The following is an 18,614-nucleotide window of genomic DNA, read 5'->3' on the forward strand; positions in this document are numbered from 1 at the left end:
CTCTCTCTCTCTCTCTCTCTCTCTCTCTCTCTTCTTATTTATTCTATACTGGATCATAACGAATCAAAAATGTCGACAAATTGTTGACAAATAGTATTGTATTCCTTTCTTTCCTTCTCTGTATGTTTTCTAAATTCTTTTATGTTCAACAATATCCAACGTTCACGTACACAAATTAGATTTAATCATAATGTGTGTGTGTGTGTATATATATATATATATATTCGTTTAACTGACCTTCTATGATGGTTTATTTATTATTTACTTATCTATAGTCTATTGTCCAATTTAATGTTTTCGCAAAATTTATAGATAATATTGTTTTATTATCTCGTCGTCATCGTCGTCATTGCTGTGTTATTGTTATTGTGACCGTTGCATTTATATTTGTGTGCGTTTCCTTGTCCTATCTCTACTAGATCTCCTTTTAGACGTAGAACTACGTCCTATCGTTTGTTTCCACTTCTCCTCGTACCTCCTCCTTCTCCTTTTCCTTCTCCTTCTCCTTCTCCTTCTCCTCTTCCTCCTCCTTTTCCTCCTTCTCCTCTTTCTCCTCCTTCCAGTATAACTTCCGAAAGCAACACATACATACATACATACATACATATATACATACATACATACATACATACATACATACATACATACATACATACATACATACATACATACATACATACATACATACATACATACATACATACATACATACATACATACATACATACATACATACATATATACATACATCATACATATTATATATATATGTACATACATACTACATCATATATACATACATATTCCCGAATACACGAAGTTAACCGAGAGTTCGGAGTTACGTAGTTTATTATCAGTCGCAGTACGGTTGCGACGGACAGTTTAGAGCTCTCTCTCCGTCTTTACGAACTTCGAGAAAATGTTATTCGCAGGATTATTTTTATCTGTAAGTTGACTAAAAAGAAAAAGAAAAGGACGAAGTTTGAAACAAAATAAAAGAAATAATAATGTATACATACATACATATATATATATACATATATATATATATTACATACATTACAGTTCAATCGAACGATCGATACTCATCGTCCGTCATCGTCGTCGAGAATAATATAAATATATTGGATATTTAATATATATTTTTCCCGGCCCTTTTCAAAATCATCGCTAGTTGGTCCTATCTATCACTTGTGGGTGAAAAATTTCGACTAATTGTGCCTTTTTCGTTTTCTTTTTTTTTTTTTTTTCTTTTTTTTTTTCTTCTCTACCTTTTGTAGCTAGAGAAAAAACGACAGTTGGAGACCCAACGCGTTCACACATTCCAGCTCATGTTGGAGAAGGAACGAAGTTATGTCGACAAACTTCGTAGTGAGTTAGCCAAAGCTGGAGCCTGTGGCTATAACACCAACAATGTTGCAACGTTACAAAATGATTTAGCGGGAGCCGAAAGAAGAGTTCGTACCCTGCAGGATCGACTTGCCGCAATAACCAACAACGAGCAGGTAAGCTCAAATTGATTATTATTTTCTTTTTCTTTTTTTTTCTTGTTCATTTTTTTTAGTCCCTTTACTTTCTTTTTTCGTCCTTTCTTATGCTCGTCGTTTGATAAGATTTTAATGCTCGTTCATCCATTTCTCTTTTTTTTTTTCTTTTTTTTTCTTTTTTCTTTTTTTTTCCCCTTTAGTCATCACCAGTGTTTCGATTTGAACAAAACTATTATATATGTTCGTTACATATTTTGTTTTCGAATATTTATATAACGTTGCTTTATTGTTTACATAATTGCATAAATCTTTTCTCCTTTTTTTTTTTTCTTTTTTTTTCATGCTTATACCATTAATGCTTTATTTAGGTTAATTTCTTTTTATACCGGCCCCGTTGGATTTTTACTTGAAATATTTTTAGATCATAGAATACAGAATTGTTGTTAATGATATAAGACAATTCTATTGCATGGTTTTTTTTAATCTTTACCGATTCAGCTTATTGTTAAGTCTTTTTAGTATTATCGACTCTGCTTTTTGCTAAACTTGATAGTTTCAATATATGTTATTGTCATTCCAATTACATTTTGTTTTTTAATATTAGCAAGTATAGGATGTGCCAACATGAGCTTTAAATTATACAAAACAATCATTCGATTATAAAAATATAATTACAGTTATCGATAACCTGGTTGTCAAAGATGGTCCTGTCGATGAAAGGGTGTGTTAAAGCTTTTGCTAACTTGATCTAACAAGTGCTTTTGTTGTGTCTTACAGCTTTGCTCATTGGTAACAAACACCGCGTGTACCCCGGACTATTTTCCACCTTCGAGCAGTAGTAGCGGTGGTGATGTCCCACCACCTCTACCTTCTCGTAAATCCTTATCCATGCAAAGTCTTTCTCCGCCACCTTTGCCTCCCAGACCTTCACCCGCAATAAATACACAAAATACAGTCCAAATGGAGGTGGAACGACATCTGCTGACTCATTTAACGCCCTCAACCACCAGTCATGGCATACCTAACTCTGTAAGTAATCTAATCGTCCAGTGATCACATATGTATTTCATAATATGTGCATGTTAATCTATTTACAGTCTATTTTTATCTATATATTTCAATATAATTAATTTTTGTTCTTATGCAGTTCCATGAAATCAATTTTTTTTCTGTTTTTTTTTTTTTCTTTTTTTATCATTAAAATTATTGTTATAACTACAAAACATTTCAAACATTTGTATTATATTGCAATGATAAATATACATAGGAGAATGTAATTATTTAATAATATACAACTATATCTGCTATATCATTAGACTATTCATTGAAAAGCTTGTTCATATTAATAATTGATTGTAATATTTACATACCTCTCATGCTAATCCTTTAATACTTATGCATTTTAAAGTCTCTTCCTATGTTATTGTTGTTTTTATTTTTAATTATCCGTTGTGTATTGCGTATGGCTGTGCAATGATAACTTCCTTGGCATAAGAAATAAATAATTATCTGTTTACAGTTTTCGCAGGGTGCAAATTTAGGTTCGTCAAATTCGTTAAATAAACATCAAAGGACAAAGTCAAGTCCAGAACAATTGGGTGCCTCGATGATCTCTCCTGCAGAGGCAAGCAGACGTTTAATAGCATCTGAATCTGCTTGCGATCTTTCACCCACGAGACATGCGAGGCATAATGACGTTGAAGTCGAAGATTTACCTCATATTACACCTCCGGGAACTCCACCTCCACCATATCCAACACCTAGTCCAGGAAATGATACCTCTTCTTCTTTAAACGATGTAAGTTTGAGTTTGTTACATCGGTTTTATTCGTATAGCAATATCATGTGATATCTTCCTTGTTATTTTTTTTTTCTACTCCTTTGTTTTGTTTTCTTTTTCTTTTTTCCTTGCATATAATTTGTCTCTGAATATTTATGTTTTATTTTTAAAGAGTACATACGATAGTTACGTGATTGTTTCTCCACTACGACAGACACTCCTCAACGAAAGCATTCCTGGCTTACCAATGTTACAACAACCAATCATGTCAATGGAAGACGATGATATGAGCGATCAGGAAGTTGTAAGTCTCTTTTATAATGTATTTTACAATGTATTTTTATAATGTATAAGTAACTAATTATATATAAAATTGATTTTTAGGGTCAATTGGAAGACCATGGACCATTCAAATCATTGTCAAGGTTGTGGGAACATCATGCGCATCTTGCTGTATTTATTAATTACGTTTTATCAAACAGTGATCCTTCCAGTCTGGTAGGTAAAGTGTATTATATCATCGATTGTAGTATATATAAGAAAAAATGTATATTATTATAACAATACATAATATAAAAAAAAAATATATATATATATATATATATATATAATTTGATTTACAGTTGTTCTACTTAGTAACGGATTTGTATAAGGAAGGAAACGCCAAAGAAATGAGAAAGTGGGCTTACGAAATTCATTCTAGTTTTTTAGTACCTGGTGCAGTAAGTAAAAACCGATTAATATGATATTTTCTATTAATTATTATTTACATAATGAAGAGTTAACTTTTTTTTTTGTCTATTTTCATTTAGCCTCTCCATCTACATAACGTAGATGAAAACGTTGCACATGAGATAGATGATGTTCTTCTAAAAGAATCCGACAAAGAAGAAATTTTACGTAAAGTATGTATATATATATATATATTTCACTTAATATATTTTATTACATATATATTTCAGTTTTTTTAAAGCAATTTACTATTTGCAATCAAACAGATATTTTGGAAAGCACGTAATCGTGCAAAAGAGGAGCTGAACGAACAACTTGCAGATTTTCAACAGAAAAGGACTGCAGGGTTGGGTACATTGTTCGGCCCAAGTGACGCTCAGCTGGATGAAAGTATATCTGACAAAGCAAAAGAAACGAAGATCATAGAAACATATCTTTTGCCTAAAATGGAACCTTATCTGTAAGCGATCATTAATAATAAAAATATTAACAATTTAAAATAAGAATGTATATTATACAAAAAGAATATATATATATATATATTATCATATATATTATATTTCAGCGAAGACATAGAAAAGGAAAATGTAGATCTTCGACAGTTCACAACAGCAGCTGGTTTGGCAACGATATTAACAAAAATTTTTCAAGTACGACCAGTGTCTCTTGACCGAGTACCTACTTTTGTAGCTAAAGATAAATCAAACATTAAAGCTAGATTACTTACGGGAAAGACTAGGAAAATGACGATTAGAGGACATCGCTTTGTAGCACATCAGTATTTTACGATAACTTATTGCAACCATTGCCAATTAATTATTGGTGGTATAGGTCCTCAAGGATATCTTTGTAGTGGTAAGTATATATAAAAGAAATCCTTATTAAACGAATTAAATTATTAAATAGATAAAAGAAAAAGAGAAAAGAGAATTAAATAGAAAATGTATATTAATAAAATAAAATGATCCATTTTATAGATTGTTCTCTAAGCGTTCATCGACAATGTGTTCGTGTAGTAGAAGAAAACTGTCTCGGTCCATTAGTCAGGAAAGAGAGAGGCAATGATCGAATAAGTAAATTAATGGAACGTATTCGACCTGAAAGAAAACCACCATCGTCTCATCATCATCATCATTCTCAGAATCATATGTTACACAGTAAGTATACCCTTAATATCTGAAAATAGATATCGAAAGATAAATATTATGCAGAAGTAAACGAATGTAAACGAATAATAGTACCATCGAGCTCGTATACTTCAAATGCATATATACACACTGTTCAAAATAATTAGAAGATCATGAACTGGCTTTTCGATACCAATCAAATGAGTGAAAAGAAACCAAAAAGAAAAGTGACGCAAAAAAGTATTAATTGATTCTCATCGCATCGTTATACGTATTTGTAACAACAAAAATGATCTGCCATGGAGAACAACTACTGTAATAAGCACGATCTTCTAATTATTTTCAACAGTACATATGTATATATTCTATCGTTAGTATAATAAATATTCTCTGACAGCGGCTTTTTTCTTTGATATTTTAGTCGAAAGAATCAAAAGAAGCGAAGAAGATGCGGGCGCATTAACGGATGGTGAAAACGGTAAGTTTGATCTGCTTGATGATGAATGTTTTAACAAAACTATTAGACGATTAATTTTTATTAAACGTGTCTCCAATGGTCGGGATTCTTTTATTTTTATTATTATTATTATTATTATTATTATCAAATTTTATTTAATTTTTATATATGATATGATCGCCGAGGAAAAAGAAAAAAGAAGAAAGGTGAGAGTTTTAGAAAAAGGAAAAAAAAAAAATAGAAAAACTTTCTGGAAATAGTATAAGATATACTTTCAATTATACTAAACTATAATATATATACGCTCAGTTATAAAACATGAGTAGTAAGCGCGTCACGCATAATGCGAGCAATTGTACAGCTTGTAATTCATTAAAGGCAAAGAGGAGGAGAGAGAACCATTGTTTTTTGCCGCGTCTCGCCGTGACGACATTAAGTGGGCCTTAATTTAATAAATTTAATTGTCGAGCGTCGTTGTCCATCGTTTATACCATCCACGCGTTATCCGGTGTTCCACGATTCGAAGTGGCGTCTCGTACTAAGCGAGTACAATACAATACAAGGTCAACCCTTAGCGTGAATATTAATTCTATAGGAAGAAAGGAAGGAAGGAAAGAAGGAAGGAAGGAAGAAAGATATCTTATATTGTCTGACTAACATTTTTTTCTTGCTAATTCAAAGTTCCGTTAGCTTATTGATATTAATCGAACGTAGAGAAGTGACGAGACGCTAATTAAATATAAAAACGATGGCAAATATGTTTTTTTCCATTTATCAAAATCGTGTGTTCAAATATATGACAAATCAATTTTTCAATGGTAAGTAATATTTCCAATAAGAAATTTGCTTATTATTATCATCGTTATTACATTTCGTTAAAATTTTTTGATAACGCTCTCTTCCGTGCATTATATTATAAAATTTCTAGTGCAAGTGTATTAGACTTTAAAACGTACGGTTTAAAACCTTTTGCAAATTTTTGATCATTTCGTCTTCTGGGTATTATAATAGAAATTTGTATCAATAAGTATGATTTCATCATACTGTTTAGAAAATTTCTTATCGTTACTTTGTATACTGTACTATAAATTTATATCATTATGAGTTTGATTTTGGGATATAATTTGAAACATTTTGTAAATATTTTTAATCGCTACTTTTTGTGCTATACTACAAATTGATACCGCAACAAGTACAATTTTAGCATATGGTATCAAAACGTGCTACGGAAACGTCTTATCGCTTGTAATTCATAAAATCAATTTTGCTTCAAGAGTATTGTGAAAGCGGATGCATTCTAGCCCGAGTTTTGATAATTTCGTTCTCATAAAAATGAGAGTGTACACACACGCACACACACGCACACAAATTTAATGATGTTAAAGAATAAAGAGTATGAAAAAATAATTTCACAAAGAGGAAAGAAAAAGGTTAAAAGAAGGAAAAAAAAATTAGTAAATCAAATTTAATTAAACAAAAAATAATAAAAATAAAGATAGAAATAAAAAATGATTTTTAGAGAACTGCGAAATATAAATCACGTCGCATATTTTCTTAGTCGTGACAAAACCACGAATTATTTAAGAACGAATTATAAACCGGATGTCTCTCGTCTCTTGTGAGTAACAACCATCACATAGCGTTATGCAATTTTGGAAACCAGATGCATATGCGAGTGCCATTAAATCTGTACGCAATCCAAGAGGGAGTGGTACGTCCTCTGCAGTTCGTATTAGTCATCATACGCGATGCTTTTTCATAACGAATGGTCGAACGACGAGGATAGACTCGTCTTATTTTGATTCTTATTCGAATTAGGTGCGGTACGCGTTTACTTTAATAAATAAAAAAAAAAATAAAATAATATAATAATAATAATAATGACAATCATAAAATAAGCAGACGCTTGTCATTTGACGTTTCTCATTCTTCTTGATTGCATTATTTGATCGTTCAGCATTCGTTCGGTTATCTCACGTAATTTATCTTGAAAGAAAAAAGGCGAAAAAAGAAAAGTAAAACTGGTTTGATTTATGATAATTGATTCGTCTAAACGATCAAAATAGTTTTATGATATTATAAATCGGTTTACTTATTTTTTTTTTTTTTGGACATTTTTTAAATTAATTTCTTTTTTGTTTAAATTAAAAAATTTTCTAGGTACGAGGCGAGAGGGAGGGAAAGAGGCGGGGATACTTCTAGTTTTACGAAAAAAAGAGAAAATTAGTTTCACTGAAAGAAAAAAAGAAAATAAAAATCAACGTGAAAATTTTCGAAGGGGAAAGATAATTGGATTTTTTGAAATCGTTTAGGGCGATACTATTTTTCAAAGTACTGTACTCCTTCGTAGATCAATTTTTAAATTGGAATTAAACTTGTTGATCGTGTTAGAATCGGGAAAATATGTATATATATGTATTTTCAATTTCGGAGACATTTTAAGTAGTAAAATATTTATAATTAATCGTTCATACATTTTCACGAGTATTCTTTCAATCTTTCTCTTTTTTTTTCTTCCTTTTTTATTTATTTATTTATTTATTTATTATTCGGATAATCTTAACTTTGACCGGTATTGATATTTAAATATTACATTTTTTTTTCTCCAATGAAAAAATAAATAAATAAAATCATTTCCATATAAGATATTTTACAATGTGCATAGAAATCTCTCTCTCTCTCTCTCTCTCTCTCTCTCTTTCTCTTTCTCTTTTCAATTAATTTGAAATAAGAAACGACATTGAGAATACGAATAAGCGTTAGCACGATCTTTGTTATGCATTCTATGAACTCATTGAGTTCGCTCGTTTTATCGGTCCAATCAATGTTTTGAAAAGATTAAATTATTAGGGAGCGGGAAGGAGGGGGAGGAATAGTATAGTCTCGGGTTATGAGAAATCATTCTAACAACTTATTTATCTATCTCGTTCGACTGATTATTACATTTCAAGCTTTCCATTCGTTTCCATTTCGAGTCTTTGTAACTTCATTGTCTTGTTCAATACATACATACATACATACATACATACATACATACATATACATATATATATACATACATACATACATATATATATATTAATTTAAATTGCATAATCCCATTCAAAAATTTTATTTTCAATCTAAAATCAATCTCGTATTTAAATCGTTTATTTTTACAATTTTTTATATCTCAAATCAATTTCAATTAAAATTATGTTTCTTATTAAAATCCAAAATTTCAAATCGATTTTAATACAAATGATGCAGTTCATATTAAAAAAATATATATATATAATTTTTAAGGTTCAAGAAAATCAATATTTGATATAATCGATGTTTCTATAGAAACTTATCTTACGAACGTCAATGAATGCACTTAAAAAATGAACACTAACTACTCGGCTTGATATTAATTTTGCAAGATATTTTTGTATAAAGCTCTTCCCCTTTCCAAACCCCTCTACCTCTCTCTCTATCCTATCTTCTAACTAGTTGACTGAACTATAATACACGTAATCCCATAAATTCGATAGATTTATAGACGTTATTAGCAGGACATTATCAAAGTTCGTCAATGTTAATAAATATCAGATTTTAATGCACTGTCTCTCGAGCATAGAGCGAATATTATGAGCGTTGTGCTAAACATAAATTCACATTTTAAATCTATGAATATGAGCATCGTCAAGTACTTACTTGGAAGTAAATTGGAATAAAAGAAAAATAAATCGTATAAATCGTCTTCTTGTGATCAAAACACACTCTCTTTCTCTCTCTTTTTCTCTCTCTCTCTCTTTTTCTTTCTCTTTTTCTCATTCATATAAGTTACTCGTAAGGAAAGTATACAGGGAAAACGATAATATGAGTAACGAGGGTAACAGCAGCACGAGGCATGATCGAGAGGGAAGAAGATTAAGAAGAAAGAGAGAGAGAAGAGGATAGAGATAAAACGTGGGCGTCTTTATCAGACTGCTTCGTCGCAATCTACTCAGAACTTTGTGTGATAACATTTTATACACTATGGACGTACGAATTGTAATAGGACGACGAAAAAATTGTCAAAAGGAAGGAAGGAAGGAAGGAAGGAAGGACAAAAGGAAGAAAGAAAGAAAGAAAGAAAGAGTAAGAACTATCTCTCTTTACACACACAACTTTTAAAATTCAGAAAGAGAGATATGGTCAGATTTATATACACATATATATGTATATGTAATACATAGTAGAAAGAAGGAGAGATAGAGAGAGACGTAAGTAAAAGCGTCAACATACATACAAATACGTCATATATACATATAAATAGAAAGAGAGAAAGATAAAGATATAAGTACACGTATATACACATAGATAGGATATCATGTATTGAATGTATATGCAGAGAGAGAGAGAGAGAGAGACATACGTACGTACGTACACGCATAGATACATTATACATCGCATCAATATACATACATACATAGATAGATAAAATTATCAATGTATTGAGTATCTACGTCCACGCGACACGAAGGAAGCTTATTCGGTTGGTGGGGTCGTACCGGAAACCAAGAGCCAAGCAGTACTGTGTCGACGGGTAGGAAACGAGAGAACGTATTCGAGGGAAATTAGTGTCTGCTCGGCTGCCGTTCTCTCGAGAGAGGAGGAGAGGATCTTTCTTTTTCTCTCTCTTTCTTTCTTTCTTTCTTTCTTTCTTTCTCTCTCTCTTTCTCTCTCTCTCTCGAAGAGCGCGAGCGCAACGCGTCGTTGGTACTTCTTCTTCTTCTTCTTTTTTTTTCTTTTTTTTTTTTTTTTTTTAAAGAACGAGTCTCTTGTGCACAAAGAGAAAAGTGAAAGAGTGAGAAAGAGTGAAAGAGATAAAAAGAGACAGAAGAAACGGGGCGACTCGACCTACCATCCCCTCTCTTTACTCCCCTCAAACCTTCAATCCTACCCCCTACCCACTACCCCTCGTTGCTCTCATCCCAACAAAACGGTTTTCCTTTTCTCCGAGGGTCGACCTTCCACATGGTGGAAGTGCAACAGTTGAGCGAACCCCTGGAGGGGGAAGCTATGGGTTCCAACAACCCTTATCCCCCCTCCACTGCTCATCTCTCTCCCCTGATCACTGGCTTTGGCAACCTCAAGCTATCCTCCGAACGATGCAGAAACAGATTCCACCGGAAATTCAAGAGCGACGGTAAAGATAGACGCCGCGAGACGCGTCGCGACGCCTTTAACGCGAGAAAGAGAAACAGAGAGGGAGATAGAGATAGATAGAGAGAGAAAGCTGGAATATTCGTCGAGTGAAATCCAGGAAAAGCTCGACGAGTTTCTCTTCGAGGCTGTGAGAACGTTGCCAGTTTGTTTCGAGCTTTTCATCTTTTCGAGTCTCTTTATAATACATACATATATTATTATTATTATTATTATTATTATTATTATTGTAATTATTATTGTTATTGTTGCTTTTGTTGTTTTTGTTGTCGTTGTCGTCGTTGTCGTCCTCGTTGTTGTTACTTTTGTTATTTTGATATCACGAGATTTAAAGATTGGTTTAAATTGTTTATTTTGTTCTTCATGAGTGATTCGTTTTCGAGTTTCTTATCGTTCGTTTTACAAGATCTCGTGATCGAATTCCTTCGCTGGAAAAAAATTGAAAGTAAAGGATGGGGGTAGGGAGGAGGAGGAGAAGGAAGACAGAAAGAAAGGAACAAACGTGAGATATTTTAACTTTTAGACGAATGTGTAAACGGATCGTCGTAAATCAAATATACCGAGACACGTTCAAAGATAAAAATGGCGGAAAATGCTTTCGGGATAGCAGTGGAATATAGTTTAGAAAAGTTTTCGTTTACTTTCACCGATCATTACGATCATCGAAATAGTGCTTGATGGTGTTACAAATGAAATATAATTCTGTGAACGAATCGATGTGATTTATGAAGCGTTCTTTCTTTTTTTTTTTACGCACGTTCTTTACGCGATAAAAAAAGGAAAAAAAGAAAGTCCAAAGGCAAAGCTCGAACGAACGATGACGATGATTACTATGTACGATGACGGTGATGATGATGGTGTTTTAAAAATAACTCGAAATACAGGGAATATCCAGGATAGTGTATTTATTATGGTCAAGGATACCATGGTATGGTATTACCATATCTATTTTGAGATTAGAATAATTATCCATTCGTTGGAAGTTAAAAATAAATTTATAAGTAAACAAATTTATTATGCATTCTTGTTATAATTATTATACATGCAAATGGACGATTATGAAAGTTCGATGATTTGTAGTCGTTTAAATTATTAATTTACAACGTGTCTGGTGTCTCTCAAGCTATTGTGAATATTTTCAAATTACATAAAATATTTATCTTTTCAAGAACAAATAAATATATTCTTTGTTTGTTCGAAACATAAAACCATCATCATCGCGCGGTCCAAAGATCATACTGTAATGATATTTTTATGATCGAAATTTTTTTTTTTTTTTTTCTATTTTTTTTTTTATAACGAAATAATTCACAGTTATTGGAAACGGTCGCGTGAAATAAACTTAACACGTTCTCGATACTCGGAGCTTTTCCTAGATCACTCGATGAAAATTTGTCGACAAAGAAAAAGATAAAAATAGAAAAGAAAGATAGAGAGAGAAAAAGAAATAGAAATACAAAGAGAAAAAAAATGTTTTGGAAATTGTACAAAAATTAGATCCACCGGCGGTATTGGAGAAGGTAAGCAGAGACAAAGTATCGAAGAAGGTGAAAACGAAGACTAAAACTAAGACGAAGACGAAGACCGTGGTTAAGAGTACAACGAGCAGCAGCAAATGTTCGATCGCTGGTAAAGTTTGGGAGACATTGGCGGCTGTTAGAAAAATTCGTGGACTGAACGGTAGTATCGTAGAGACCGCATTAATCGTGCATCTCGATCGTTTGAACAATATATCATGCGATAAATCAAAGGTGTGCAAATTGACGGAGAAGAAAAATGATAATGTGAAAGCTAATCTCGATTATTATAACAATTACGTCGGTATTCTTACCGACGATGACAACAACGATGACGAAGAGGAGGATTGTGCGGATCTTAAAGATGTTTGTCCAAAATTCGATGAAAGAAGAATTACGCAGGAGATGAACTATAATCAAGGTTGGTGAAGGATTTAACGTGTGAAAAGAAAAAAAAAGAAAAAAGAGAGAGAGAGAGAGAACAGAAAAATGAATTTATTAATCATCATAGAGTTTTTTTTTTAGAAAGACTAAGGATAAATGTATAGATAGCTACATTAACCCTTTACACTGGATACATTTTTTATCTGTGCACTCGTGTGTTTTTGTGTGCGTGTGTTTTTGCCGATAGTCAATCCTAAGATCTTCTTGGTGATATTTAATAAATGATTTGGAAGAAAATCTAGTAGTTCCGAAGCTTCGTTCTAAAAAAAAAAATTTTATTATTGTTATTATTATTTTTTATAAGAGAACACGTGTAGACCGTATGTACGTATACACGAAATTTATAGAACTAAGGGTTATTGTCCAAATTCATTCATTTTCATTAGCATAATTACAAACTAACAGTTTCCCAGCGAAGCTGATTAGTAGTGGGTGTTAGCGAAGGGTTAAAAAAAAAAGAAAATAAAGAAAAACAGAGAGAGGGAAAGAGATGAAATGTCTCATAAAATTAACTAGGTATCACCGGAAACGTGGTGTCGTAATTACGTGAAGTACCGTTTAATTTGAATAGGTTGACGTAAATTAAAACCCGTTCGGATCCTATTACTACGAATCGTGCGGTTAACAAAAGATGAGATAGCAGGGAAATCGTTGCTTCGCAATAGCTTCAAGAGGGAGAAAAAGAGAGAGGGAGAGAGAAAGAAAGTTCAAAACGATTTCGATCAATGTTTCTTTTTAATTAATTTATTTATTCCTTTATTTGTATTTATTTATTTATTTATTTATTTATTTATTTATTTATTTATTTATCTGAAATATGAATGGAAATTTTGTTGAATTTTGCAACGAAACGAAAGATGAAATAACAAGGGTTTCGTTGCTCATTGATATTTTCCAGAACGATTTGTTAATTAATGAATTAATTTATTTGATTATTCATATTTATCTGAATTACATATGAAAGTTTTATTGAATCGAATCGAATCGTATAAAACATAGAATTTTTATAAAAAAAATAAATAGATTATATAATGTAATAAATTCAAGAAATTCTAAATTTAGATTTTAATTGAATGAGTTACTTCTAACATACTCCTGGAAATGTTATTTCGTCCAAAGTGTTTGGAGTTTTATTTTTCAGTAAAATTTAATAGAATTCAAAAGAGTATCGTTCGTTCGTTTTTTTTTTCTATTTTTTGCTTGTTTTTATATTTCTTTTTTCTACTTTTTTTTTTTTTTTAAATTACGCACACGATAATCGCCAACGACCGGACAATAATTGTATTCGTATTCGAGGTCAATGAGTATATTCTGTTATCAGCAAGACCTAGCATTAAGTCATGTCTCTTTACATCGTACGAACGATTTTAAGTATGTTACTTTTGCGTATTTAACTTAAACACAAAATGTTCAAATATACGCACAAATAATAATAATAATAATAATAATAATAATAATAATAATAATAATAAAATAAATATGTATATATTCTTCGGTATATGAATTATAAAAAAAGAAAGTCTTAAAACGATTTTCACGCATCATATTGAATATCGATTAATTTTTCATTTATTTATTTATTTATTTATTTATTTATTTATTTTTAACTCATCTTTCGATTCTACGACTTTTATTCAATTTTACATGAGCTTTCTCGATGGTTGAATGCAAATGAATTGTGTTTCTCTTTTTTTCTTTTTTTCTCTCCTTTTTTCTCATGTTCAGAATGCATTTCAATAGCAGATTCAATTCAGAGACTTGTACCTGGGTATTATCGACGTTAATGAATGAAGGTTAATGAAAAGTTGCTTGCCATTGCATAGATCCATTTCAACCACACGATATACATATACACACATATATAAATGAAGATATCACGTATATATATATGTATATATATATATATATATATATACATACACATACATACATACATACATACACATATATATATATACCCAGTTTATAATAGATTATACGGATCGTGCTGCGTTCCCACGTAATTTCTGTTGCTTTCCACCAGATACATACGTATATATATACGTACATATATACATATGTATGTACGTACGTACGTACGTACGTACATGCATGCATACATACATACATAAATTCTCGCTAACGTATTCACATAAAATTACGACTTTCTGCAACGTAAAAGCATCAGCTTTTCGACGTAGTAAGATATATATACATACATAATACGAGCTTATAGTGACTACGATACATTTTCGATAGAAGCATATACCATCCTTGATTTTTTTTTCTTTTTTTTTTCTTTTTGAGAATACCCAAAGGAAAATTCCTCGATCGAATTTAAACGGCGAACGACGAAACCGACAGTTACGCAAATATAATACGAGCTTGAATTACCATCGTTGTAATTCGATTGAAGAATTTTCACTTGGGGTGGCTGTTCTGGTTGTCGTTTCTATCAAGGAATCGCCTCGAGCGTTGATGTAATTTCTCGAAAATATTATTAACATGTACACGAACTTACACGCGCGCGTTTACGTTACGCTAATGTGTTTCTAATTTATTATACTAAAGAAAGGAAGGAGGAAGAGAGAGAAAGAGAAGAACTATATAATTTTCATTTTATTTCGATTTAAGAATAGATTCGTAATTTTGAGAGATATCATTAACACCTATAAATGCTAATGTGTTTTATAAAACTCATCGTTAGAAAGAGAAAATGAATTAGATACATATATGCTATACGTGTTTTCTAATTCATTTTTTTTTTCTTTTTCTCTTTATTTTTCTTTCTCGTTAGAACGAAGAAAAAAGAAATAATTTTTTTATAACAATAGATCCCTGACTTTATATTGTTTATATTCAATTATCAAACACACGTACTCAAGTACGTTAATGTTTTTTAATTTATCATTAGAAAGAGGGGAAGAGAGAGAGAGAGAGAGAGAGAGAGAGAGAGAGAGAGAGAGAGAGAGAGAGAGAGAGAGAGAGAGAGAGCTAAGTAATTTTTTGTTTAAATAAAGAAAAAGAAAAGAAGAAGGATAAATTCATGACTTTGACATTGCCTATATAAAAATTTCTTCATAACAAATTCCTGTTAAAATCGTAATCTTTCCTTTCGTTAAAATATTTTCCTCTAACGATTGTCGTAGTGACACGTAGATATCGAGGTAATAAATTCTTCGGGGCTTTATCGACATTTACAAAAAAAGAAAATTATATATATATCATTCGAGGTCAAGACATTTTTTCCCCTCTTTTTTCCTCTTTCTTTCTTTTTTTTTTTTTTTTATCAGCGAACTTCTAGGTAACGTCGTAAATCGATTTGCAAAAAAATAAGTGGACTAAAAAGAAAATTATTGCCGGAGAATAAGCTTTTGAACTCGTTTGAAAAGAAACAAGAAAAAAAAAAAAAGAAAGAAAATAAGGAGCGTTGAAAAATATGAATTCATGAATTGAAATGAGAAGATGAAAGAAAAAAAGAGAGAGAGAGAGAGAGAGAGAGAGAGAGAGAGAGAAAATCAAATCTAAGGGTTGGATACTTTGCATTAAGGGTGAATGTTGTTCAAGGAAAAGCTCGAAAGCTTTTCTTGATCTATTTTAGGATTTAGAGAGATGTAGGCACGTGTTCGTACCAGCCGGAAACTGTTTTTATAAGGGGAGACAGAGACAGAGAGAGGTAGAAAGATAGAAAGGGAGAGAGAGAGAGAGAGAGAGAGAGACCTCCGTCTTCAAATTTTCTTCCCCTTCTAACATCTTCCTTTTCCTCTTCCTCTTCTTCTTCTTCTTCTTCTTTCCGTTGCTGTCTGCATTCGCAAACTCCGATCTTTCCCTCTTATTTTTTCTTATCACTATCTCTCTTTCTCCTTCTCTCTCTCTCTCTCTCTCTCTCTCTCTCTCTCTCTCTCTTTCTCTTTCTCTCCCTTCCTTTCTGTCTCTCTCTTTCTGTCTCGTTGAACGGCATACCCGAGGGACTCGTTTTGCTTCAAGTTAATCTCCTTTAAGGCTGGGTACCTATACTTAGACAGACACGTTCCTGTATTCTATCCCTTATTGAAGACCGCATAGTAATCGATATTTAACAAGCTGATACGTGAAATATTTTTTAATATATTCAGACCAATTTATTAATTTTTTTTTTATAATTTCTTACATTGACCATTGATCTGTCAAATTTTTGTTCACACAACATAAGAAATATTATAATGACGCTTTTAGAAAAGTGTTTTAATTACAGCTATTTAATTTGACAGCTGATCTGTCAAATTTCTTTCATTTTATTTCTCGAAAATATATATATATATATATATATATATATATATATATATATATGTATATGATTTAATTTAATAACACGAATGATAAATTTTAATTTCAATTATCTGAAGGGTGAGCTATTTTAAATAATCATTTTCTCGACATTCCACTAATTAATTTTATCACTTGCATCGACAATCAAAAGTTCTCCAATCGAAAGGACGATTTCGTACCATTTTATTATCAATCCTTAAATTTCATTAAATTTCATTGATTTATTTACGAAAAAAACAAAAAAAAACAAAAAAAAAGCAATTGTATAGATGTCGCAATGTGCAGTATTAAAAAAAAAAAAAGATCTCGTTGAATCGTAGAAAGATCTACATAATAAATATCAGAAGATCTCTCTGAACAATCGATAATATTTCGATCATATTTTTCGCGCGATTTGTTAAATATTTTTTGTTTTTTAAAAAAATGGGAGGGAAGAAAAAGTGGCTACGTGAATGATAAATCAATTTTTTCTTAGTGATATGAAAATTGATCATACGAAATGATATGAAAAGAAGGTATGTATATCATTTTTTTTTATAAGTTTGTTATATCGATTTTTCTACTAAATATTTTGGTTAATAACAAAAAATAGGAAAAATGACTGTTAAATAAATAAATGTTTAAACGAATATTGAATAAAGGAATCAATGTTCCTTACATATATAATTATAAACTTTAATGTATAAACAATGAATATTTATTGCAGGTCGTGTTGGATGCATGTTAAATAATAGATTCTCTTATTTCCTGCTTTTAGGAGAACATCGTGGAGGCGGTACAACCGGAAACACCGATAGCATGGACGATCCTTCCTCTAGAGAAGAAATGTCCGAAATGTACGTTATCACATTTATCATATTAATGAATGAAACAAGCTGACTATGTATTACAACTTTTTTTCTCGAGAATCTATATTCTTTTTCATTTTTTTATATTTTTTAATTTTTTTAATCAATAATGATAATTCTCTAAATCATGATAAAATTGTTACGATCGACTGCGAATACAATAATTTTTTGTTCGTTTAATCCATCATGAAAAAAACAAAAATTGTCTCATAAAAATTAATTATTATTTCGTAACTTACGATTACTTAGGGTGCAGCAAAATATTTCCAGTAAGCCAAAGACATCGAACATAAATAGGTCTGAAAGTTACAAGGAACGGATACACCATAAGGTGAGACGGATTCAAATGAAATCCTAATTCTATTGACTTAATATTTGGTAAAATATTTTCAGGAATTATTAATTCCTTGTTTTATTGCAGCGGCAGTTACGAGAAAAAAGAAAAACCAGTGATCCGAATCTTTCCAAAACAAAGTACGTTGTTTTTCGTTATATAACGTTTGCTTTTTAATAAATGAAATATTTAATTACGTCACAAGTACATCATTCCAACGGATAGTTGGTAATAGAATTCAAAAAACGTGCATCTTTGATTGAAATAAAAAGATTTGTACGATAGATGGATCGTCTATACTATAATTGACAAAACGGGACACGTTTTAGTGACTCCGATCCTTCCGGGACATTTCCTGGAAATTCGGCTGGTAGCTCGTCGAACAGCAGTTTATCGACTAGAAGTTTGGACAGTCCAAGTACGAGCCTG

At 31.3% G+C, this 18,614-nt stretch overlaps 1 protein-coding gene across 2 annotated transcripts in view; it reads left to right on the top strand.

Moving 5' to 3' along the window:
* LOC122632618 (rho guanine nucleotide exchange factor 12) overlaps positions 1-18,614 on the top strand; it is a 50,890-nt gene that overhangs the window by 25,753 nt on the left and 6,523 nt on the right. Inside the window, exons 7-20 of one of the 2 annotated variants that reach the window (XM_043819649.1) lie at positions 1,281-1,505; positions 2,265-2,516; positions 3,007-3,285; positions 3,440-3,571; positions 3,652-3,765; positions 3,891-3,989; positions 4,080-4,172; positions 4,266-4,459; positions 4,565-4,854; positions 4,977-5,156; positions 5,548-5,604; positions 17,761-17,839; positions 18,101-18,182; positions 18,273-18,325. In XM_043819649.1, coding sequence (XP_043675584.1) covers positions 1,281-1,505; positions 2,265-2,516; positions 3,007-3,285; positions 3,440-3,571; positions 3,652-3,765; positions 3,891-3,989; positions 4,080-4,172; positions 4,266-4,459; positions 4,565-4,854; positions 4,977-5,156; positions 5,548-5,604; positions 17,761-17,839; positions 18,101-18,182; positions 18,273-18,325 — 2,129 coding nt within the window. The remainder of the gene's footprint in view (positions 1-1,280; positions 1,506-2,264; positions 2,517-3,006; positions 3,286-3,439; positions 3,572-3,651; positions 3,766-3,890; positions 3,990-4,079; positions 4,173-4,265; positions 4,460-4,564; positions 4,855-4,976; positions 5,157-5,547; positions 5,605-17,760; positions 17,840-18,100; positions 18,183-18,272; positions 18,326-18,614) is intronic. The other variant, XM_043819650.1, reaches the window with a different exon arrangement.

Source organism: Vespula pensylvanica, chromosome 10 (assembly GCF_014466175.1).
Source record: "Vespula pensylvanica isolate Volc-1 chromosome 10, ASM1446617v1, whole genome shotgun sequence".
Classification (NCBI taxonomy): Eukaryota; Metazoa; Arthropoda; class Insecta; order Hymenoptera; family Vespidae; genus Vespula; species Vespula pensylvanica.